This window comes from Muscardinus avellanarius (genome assembly GCF_963383645.1).
Source record: "Muscardinus avellanarius genome assembly, chromosome: 10".
Classification (NCBI taxonomy): domain Eukaryota; kingdom Metazoa; phylum Chordata; class Mammalia; order Rodentia; family Gliridae; genus Muscardinus; species Muscardinus avellanarius.
In genome coordinates, this window is record NC_137796.1 from 48007037 (window position 1) to 48016183 (window position 9147).

Here is a 9147-nt window from a genome sequence, read left to right on the forward strand (position 1 = left end):
TCACGTTGGAAACTGATAACAGTCACTTCCTGGATCTGCAGGGCTAGGAGCAAACGCTGCAGGAGGTGGGGGCAAGGGGGAATTCCCTTGGGAAGCTAAGCGTTGGTCTCTTCCAGAGACACAGGATGGCGAGCGTAATAACCACTGCTTAATATCCCGCCCAAGGCAAAGTCAATAATTGTTCTGGGCAGTTCTGGCAGGTGGTGTGAGCTAGCAGTGGTAGCAGCAGAAAGCTTTGGCCGGGAAGGGAGAGCCACTCTGCTGAACCCCAGGAGAAGGGCCTGGGGCTGTGAGCGGGCTGTGACCCTGTGCTTTCCATCCTCGGCCAGGACGATGCTGGACTGGCACAGCTCCTTGATCCTCACAGCCTACATCCTCATCTTCCTCACTGGCCTCCCCGCCAACCTCCTGGCCCTGCGGGCCTTCCTGAGGCGGGTCCGGCAGCCCCATCCGGCGCCCGTGCACATCCTCCTGCTCAGCCTGACCCTGGCCGACCTGCTGCTGCTGCTGCTGCTGCCCTTCAAGATGATCGAAGCCGCGTCCAACTTCCGCTGGTACCTGCCTCAGATCCTCTGCGCCCTCACCGGCTTCGGCTTCTACAGTAGCATCTACTGCAGCACGTGGCTGCTGGCGGGCATCAGCATTGAGCGCTATTTGGGAGTGGCCTTCCCAGTGCGGTACAAGCTCGCCCGCCGCCCGCTGTACGGAGTGATCGCTGCCCTAATCGCCTGGATCATGTCTTTCGGCCACTGCACCATCGTGATCATCGCTCAGTACTTGAACTCCACCCAGCAGGCTGAAAATCAACACGAATTCACCTGCTATGAGAACTTCACTGATCAGCAGCTGGCCGTGGTGCTGCCGGTGCGGCTGGAGCTGTGCCTGGTCCTCTTCCTCATCCCCATGGCCGTCACCGTCTTCTGCTACTGGCGCTTCGTGTGGATCATGCTCACCCAACCCCACGTGGGCGCCCAGAGGCGGCGCCGAGCTGTGGGGCTGGCGGTCGTGACACTTCTCAACTTCCTGGTCTGTTTCGGACCCTACAATGTGTCCCACCTGGTAGGGTATTACTCAAAGAAAAGCCCCCCGTGGCGGGTGGAGGCTGTGGTGTTCAGTTCTCTCAACGCCAGTCTGGACCCGATGCTGTTTTATTTCTCCTCCTCGGTGGTGCGCAGAGCCGTTGGAAGGGGACTGCAGCTGCTGCGCCATCAGGGGTCCTCCCTGTTGAGACACAGAGGCAAGGAGACAGCAGAGGTGACGGGCGGGGACAGGGGTGTGAGCCAAGCCGAGGGGACGCCAAGTTCAGACTTCACCACAGACTAGCCATCTCCCTAGACCGGGGGCGTACTCTGGGCTGCATGGGGCTCGGGCACCTGGGAGAGAGGGGGCTCCCAGGAATCCGCAGGCCCAATCCACAACTGGGACTTGGTTGGCACCTCTCTCGCTAGCCTGGCATCCCTGCCTGACCAAATGTTCGTTTCCAAACGAGCATGGCTCAGCGACACAAGAAGAAACTGCGGGGACGGGAGCACTGTCAGGCCAGGGTCTGGGGAGCAAGGTAGCCCGTGTGAATTCAGTCTCTGCGAGGTGGCTGCTGGCTGGGGATGGGCTCCACAAAGCAGAGAGACTTAGAGGAGGCTTGCTATAAGCCGAGGAACACCTGGACACTGGTCTAAATGCTGGTGCTGTGAAGGCACCAACGGAAAAGAGATGGAAGAGAAATGAGTGCAAGGAAACCACAGAAAGGTTCTGAGCCACTGGGACCAAAAGGGAGGGCTCGGGGCTCAGATATCTAAGGATCTGGCCTCCCTCTGCCTGTCTGGTGTTGCTCTGTGAGTGCGCTCCGTTCATTTCCTTACGTTCTCTTGTCTCTCCGATTAAACTGGGAGCTACATGAGGCCTGGGTCTCCCCTGCACCCTCCACGGCACCCCACGCGGTGTGGCGTGGTGCCCATCCACCTGAGATGGGCACTGACTAGCACAGGGAAAAACGATATGATCTGGAAGAGTGAAAATAAAGATGATAAAACTCCCAATGAGTGGCCCCAGTGTTTGTCATGCTTGTGCGAGCCTGGGGAGGGCAAGTGTGGGCTGGAGAGCCAGAGGCGGTGGCCAAGAGAGAAGACAGTGCTGTGCAAACCAGAGAAACCTCTGCAGAAGATGTGGATGTGCTGCGGCTGGAGCAGATGGGGGCCCTGACTGAGGACTCGGGAGGCCGGGCTTAGCAGGAGAATGTGGGGGAGTCCCGCCTCTCGGGCATCAGTCTGTGGCAGGGCTTCAGGCAGCCTCCCTCCCCCTCTGAAACCTGCAGTTCCCTATCATCAAAATTTGTCTTCCCACTGGGGGTGGTGGCAGGCACTTGTAATCCTAACACTCGGGAGGCTGAGACAGGAGGATCACAGGTTCAAAGCCAGCTCAGCAACTTAGCAACTTAGTGAGGCCCTCTACAACTTAGTGAGACCCTGTTTCAATTAAAGAAAGAAAAAGAAAAGAAAAACTGAGCATGGTGGTGCACACTTGTAATCCCAGTTCTTGGGAGGCTGAGACAGGAGGATCACAGATTCTCAGCCAACCTCAGCAACTTAGTAAGACTCTGTTTCCAAATAAAAAATAAAATAGGGCTGGGAGTGTAGAATTCAGAGGTAGAATGCCTCTGCATTCAATCCCCCGCACCACACACACACACGCACACACACACACACACACACACACACACACACACACATTCTTCCTGAGAACCCATATCGTACCCATCCCTCTGCCTGCCTTCCCAAATCTACCTGCCTAGCTCACTCCTCCACAATATGGCTTCCTTGACTGTTCCATCTAGTTGGCTTAACTAACTCTCCCCCTTTCAGCCCGCCAGTTTTCAGTTCAAGCTATCAACCAAAATTACATGTGGGGGTGTGAAAAAAACAAAGGCCACCTCAACCCTCCTGACAGAGTCCCGGAGTGGGGCCCCAGCAGGCCAGCCTCACAGTGTGATGAGTCGGGAGCCACCGTGAGCGCAGGAACCCAGTCTATCCAAGAGGTGAGCATTCAGAGAGACTTCCCCCGTCACCCACCCCATACGCACCTATTTTCTGGTTCTTTGAATCATCCCCTCTTACAAAAGCCCACTCAATATTCACTTCCTGCAGGAAACCTTTCCTGATGATTCTCATCCAACTGAGAACTCATTTTCTGGTTTCCTTCTTCAAAAGAGGACAGGACTGTCCTAAGGGCCCCGACTTCAGTATTGGCATATCTTACTAGCTGAGTGACAGGGAATAAGCCACCAGCCTCGATTTTCAAATCATAAGAATAAGTATAATGTATAGTCCCAGACTTGTTACTTATTCTGAGCGTTCAAGTGTGATTGCAGATGGGGGTGTGGCTCAGTGATCAAGCTCACACTCAGTCTTCATCCAAGAGCCCTGGGCTTAATCTCCAAACGACACCTCCAAATACATATAGAATTTGGACTTTAAAATGTGATTGTGAGCCCAGTGGTGATGCACACCTGTAATCCCAGTACTTGGGAAGCTTGACAGAGGACTTCAGGATTGAGGCAACTTAACAAGACCCTAGTTCAAAAGATAAATAAAATAGGACTGGGGGTGTAGCTCAGGGGTAGAATGCCCCTGAGTTCAATTTTTAAAAAAAAGTGATTGTGGATGTAAAATTGCTGAGAAATCAAAGATGTCAATCTGTGTGAAGCACAGATGTACCCTCAGTTAAAAGAAATATAGGTAAAAATTCAAAAATGGGGGGGAAATATATTACGTAGCCAGCTACAGGATTGTTTGGCAGGAGGATGTGAGAAAAAATATGGGATTTTCCAGCTTACTATGAGTCTGTAATAAATTACAGCTTCCCCAAAACCAGCTAGTTTGATCTATGTGGCATTAAAAATAATAGAATTTGCCAGGCGTGGTGGCACGCATTGTAATCCCAGCACTTGGGAGTCTGAGACAGGAGGATCACAGATTCCCAGCCAGCCCCAGCTATTTAGCGAGGCCCCCTGTAACTTAGTAAGACCCTGTTTCAAAATAAAAAATAGGATTGAGAGGTGTAGCTCGGAAGTAGAATGCCTCTGGGTTCAATTTCCAGAACCACAAAAAAGAAAAATAGAATTTATTTTTTTTTTTTTTTTTTTTTTTTTTTTTTTTTTTATTGGTGCAATGTATTCATACATCATAGTGGTATAAATAAAATACTTTTGTAGACATACATGCACACATCGCCCAGTTAGCCCCTACTCGATCCCCACCCCATTCCCTCCCCATCCCTCCTTCCCACACTTGGCTTAGTGGTTGACATCTAGTATTATAGCAATTTATACAATATTAACATTGATAATCTCACATAACAGTTTCATTTGTCTGGTACCAAACTTTTGATGACTTAAAGATAACATTTCAATATTTCTTTTTGCTTTCTTTCTTACCAGAGAATATTTTTTTCTTTTTTTTTTTTTAGGTGAAACTATCATACATTTTTTTATTTATTTTTCAGAAAAAAAATCTATCCTGATATGGAATATGGGCTCTAGATACCCAAAACAGTCTCAAAGAAGAACAAAGCTAGAAGATGTATATTTTCTGATTTCAAACCATATAAAGCTATAATAATTGAAACAGTGTAGTACTGTTCTAAAGGCAGATATATAAACCATTGGAGCTAAATAAAAGCCTAGAGATAAATTCTTCCATACATTGTCAAGTTATTTTTGACAAGGTTTCCATGAACTTTTGGTGGAGGAAATACTAGTCTTTTAACTAAATATTGTTGAAAAATAATAATAAATGAAAAAGAATAAAATTGGACCCTTACCTAACACATATACAAATATTAACTCAAAATAGATAAAGGACCTAAATATAAATCTTAATACTATCAGCTTTTAGAAGAAAATCTGGGTCATAAAACCTCACAACATTGAAATTGGAAGTGATTTCTTGGATATGATTTCAATGGCACAGGCAACAAAAGGGTAAATAAACTCCCTTAAAAAATAAAAAAATATTGTATATCCAAAGACAATGTAAACAGAGTTAAAAGTTACTGATGCTCTTCCAAGAGTTCCTCCTATGACCCATTTCTCCCTAACTCTCACATATTAGGGAAAGCATCTGATTTCTTATTTTTTGTGCCTGACTAATTTCACTTAGCATAATGTCCTCCAGTTCCATCCATTTCCCTGAAAATGATGTAATTGAGTTTTTTTTGATGGCTGAGTAAAATTCCATTGTGTACATATCCCACAGTTTTGTAATCCATTCATCTGTTGATGGACATCTTGGCTGGTTCCATAGTTTGGCTATGGTGAATTGTGCAGCTATGAACATAGATACACATGCATTAGTTTGATAGTTTGGTTTCTTTTCTTTTGGGTAGATACCCAACAGTGGTATTGCTGGATCAAATGGTAGATTTGTTCCCATTCTTCTGAGGATTCTCCATACTGTTTTCCAAAGTGGTTGCACTAATTTGCACTCCCACCAACAATGTCTTAGAGTTCCCACTTCTCCACATCCTCGCCAGCATCTGTTGTTGTTTGTGTTTTGAATGATGGCCATTCTAGTTGGAGTTAGGTGAAATCTCAGGGTAGTTTTGATTTGCATCTCTCTGATTGCCAGTGATGTTGAGCATTTTTTCATGCATTTATTGGCCATTTGAATTTCTTCTTTTGTGAAGTGTCTATTTAGTTCATTTGCCCATTTTGTTATTGGATGTTTTGTTTTCTTAGTGTTGAGTTTCTTGAGTTCTCTGTATATTCTAGATATTAGTCCTCTATCAGTGGTGTAGGTGGCAAAAATCTTCTCCCATTCTGTTGGCTCTCGATTGAGATTCTTGATAGTTTCCTTTGCTGAACAGAAGCTCTTCAGTTTCATGCAATCCCATGTATTGATTCTCCTTTTAATTTGTTGTGCTTTTGGGGTCTTGTTGAGGAAATGTTTGTCTGTGCCTATGTGTTGAAGTGTTGGACCTATGCCCTCTTCAAGGAGCTTCAAAGTCTCTGGTTTAATTTCCAAGTCTTTGATCCATCGTGAGTTGACTTTTGTACAGGGTGAAAAAGTGGGATTAACATCCAATTTTCTGCATATGGTTAACCAGTTTTGCCAACACCATTTGTTAAAGAGGCTATCTTTTTTCCAGTGTATGTTTTTGGCCCCTTTGTCAAAAATCAATTGGCTGAAAGTGTGTGGACTTGTTTCTGTGTCTTCTATTCTGCTCCATTGGTCTATATATCTGTTCTTTTGCCAGTACCATGCTGTTTTTATTACAATGGCTTTGTAGTATAGTTTAAAGTCAGGTATTGTGATTCCTCCTGCGTGGTTTTTGTTGCTGAGAACTACCTTGGCTATTCTGGGCTTTTTGTTATTCCAGATAAATTTAAGGACTGATTTTTCTATGTCTGTGAGGAATGATCTTGGTAGTTTAATGGGCATTGCATTAAATCTGTAGATCAGTTTTGGGAGTATGGCCATTTTAATAATATTTATTCTGCCAATCCATGAACATGGAAGGTCTTTCCATCTTCTAAGATCTTCTTCGATTTCTTTTTTCAGTGTTTTATAATTTTCTTTGTAGAGATCTTTTACCTCCTTGGTCAAGTTTATTCCTAGGTATTTTATTTTTTTGTGGGAGATCCTGAGTGGAAGTGTTTTCTGAATTTCTTTTTCAGTGGATTTATGGTTGGTGTACAGGAAAGCTTCTGATTTTTTAAGATTGATTTTGTATCCAGATACCTTGCTGAATTTGTTGATCAGTTCTATAAGCCTTTTGGTTGAGTTTGTTGGGTTTTCTATATATAGTATCATGTCATCTGCAAATAGTGAAAGCTTGAGTTCTTCTTTTCCTATTTGTACTCCTTTGATTTCCTTTTCTTGCCTTATTGCTCTGGCTAGAGTCTCTAGTACTATATTGAAGAGAAGTGGTGATAGTGGACATCCTTGTCTCGTTCCAGTTTTTAGGGGGAATTCTTGAAGTTTTTCCCCATTTAATATGATGTTGGCAGTGGGCTTATTGTAGATTGCCTTAATAATGTTGAGATATGTTCCTTCTATTCCAATTCTCTGCAGTGTTTTTATCATAAATGGATGTTGAATTTTATCAAATGCTTTTTCAGCATCTATTGAGATGATCATGTGGTTTTTGTCTTTGATTCTGTTTATATGATGAATTACATGGATTGATTTTCGTATATTGAACCAGCCTTGCATCCCTGGGATGAACCCTACCTGGTCATGGTGAATGATTTTCTTGATGTGGTTTTGAATGCGTGTTGCTAGTATTTTGTTTAATAGTTTTGCATCCAAGTTCATCAGAGATATAGGCCTGTAGTTTTCCTTCCTTGAACTGTCTTTATTCGGTTTGGGTATTAGTGTGATGTTGGCTTCATAGAATGTATTTGGGAGAGTCCCGGTTTTTTCTATTTCCCGAAATAGTTTGAGTAGTATTGGGATTAGTTCTCCTATAAAGGTTTTATAGAATTCACTTGGGAAACCATCTGGTCCTGGGCTTTTCTTTGATGGTAAGCTCTTTATTGCTGTTTCAATCTCTTTGATTGTTATTGGTTGGTTTAAGTGTTCTATATCTTCTTGACTCAGTTTAGGAAGGTTGTATTTATCTAGGAAGTTGTCGATTTCCTCCAGGTTTTCCATTTTGTTGGAGTATAGTTTTTCAAAGTAGTTTCTGATAATCCTCTGGATTTCTACGCTGTCAGTAGTAATGTCTCCTTTTTCATCCCTTATCTTCATAATTTGGGTTGATTCTCTCTTTTTTTTAGTTAGGTTGGCTAATGGTTTATCAATCTTGTTAATTTTTTCAAGAAACCAGCTTTTAGTTTTGTTGATTTTCTGTATTGTTTTTTTATTCTCTATTTCGTTAATTTCTGCTCTAATTTTAATAATTTCCCGTCTTCTGCTGGCTTTGGGGTTCAATTGTTCCTGCTTTTCAAGGGCTTTGAGGTGTGTCATAAGGCTATTTATTTGAAGATTTTCTGTTTTTCTTATGTGAGCACTCAGTGCTATAAATTTTCCTCTTAATACTGCCTTCAAAGTGTCCCAGAGGTTTTGATATGTTGTTTCTTTATTTTCATTTGTTTCTAGAAATTTCTTGATTTCACCTCTTACATCTTCTATGACCCATTCTTCATTCAGAAGTGTGGTGTTCAGTCTCCACATGTTTATGTTGTTTCTCTGAGTCTTCTTATAGTTGATTTCTAGTTTCATTCCATTATGGTCTGAAATGACACAGGGAAGTATGTAACATTTTTTAAATTTGCTAGTGCTCATTTTGTGTCCCAGGATGTGATCTATTTTGGAGAAGGTTCCATGAGCAGCTGAGAAAAATGTAAACTCTGCTGTAGTTGGGTGAAATATTCTATATGAGTCCAACAGGTCCATTTGGTTAATGGTGTTCTTTAGTTCTGAGACCTCTTTACTGACCCTTTGTCTGGAAGATCGGTCTAGTATTGTGAGAGGTGTGTTGAAGTCTCCCAGTATTATTGTGTTGGGATTTATGTGTGACTTCATATCACAAAGAGTTTGATTTATGAAAGTAGCTGCCCCTATGTTTGGGGCATAGATGTTGATTATTGTTATTTCCTCTTGCTGGACTATTCCTTTTACCAGTAAGATGTGACCTTCTTTGTCTCTTCTAATAAGTTTGGGTTTGAAGTCTAACTTGTCTGATATCATAGTTGCTACTCCTGCTTGTCTTCGAGTACCATTAGCATGGATTACCTTGCTCCAGCCCTTTACCTTGAGTTTGTTCCTATCTTTACTTGTAAGGTGTGTTTCTTGTAAGCAGCAGATGGATGGATTCTGGCTTTTAATCCATTTTGCCACTTTATGTCTTTTTATTGGGGAGTTGAGGCCGTTTACATTAAGTGTGATTATAGAGAGATAATTTTTAATTCCCAACATGTTAAGATCTTATTTCTGTTTAAGATACTGTTTATTCTTCTTTGCTTAGTTGTCTGCTGGATGGGAATTCTTGTTTCTTTGGTTCTGCCGTGTATTACCCATTTCCTCTTTGCAGTTAATCTCCTTGAGTATTTTCTCTAGCGCTGGTTTTGAAGACATAAATTCCTTCAGTTGCTGTTTGTCATGGAAGCTTCTTATTTCCCCATCTACTTTGATGGATAGTTTTGCTGGG

General features: G+C 43.2%; 1 protein-coding gene across 1 annotated transcript; it reads left to right on the forward strand.

Moving 5' to 3' along the window:
• Window positions 1-333: 333 nt before the first annotated feature.
• Window positions 334-1323, forward strand: LOC308268047 (free fatty acid receptor 2-like; the record flags this gene model as incomplete). The annotated part of the gene is made up of 1 exon (XM_080703062.1): window positions 334-1323. One exon carries the CDS (start codon window positions 334-336, stop codon window positions 1321-1323), a length of 990 nt encoding a protein of 329 aa, XP_080559188.1.
• Between the last annotated feature and the right edge of the window lie 7824 nt (window positions 1324-9147).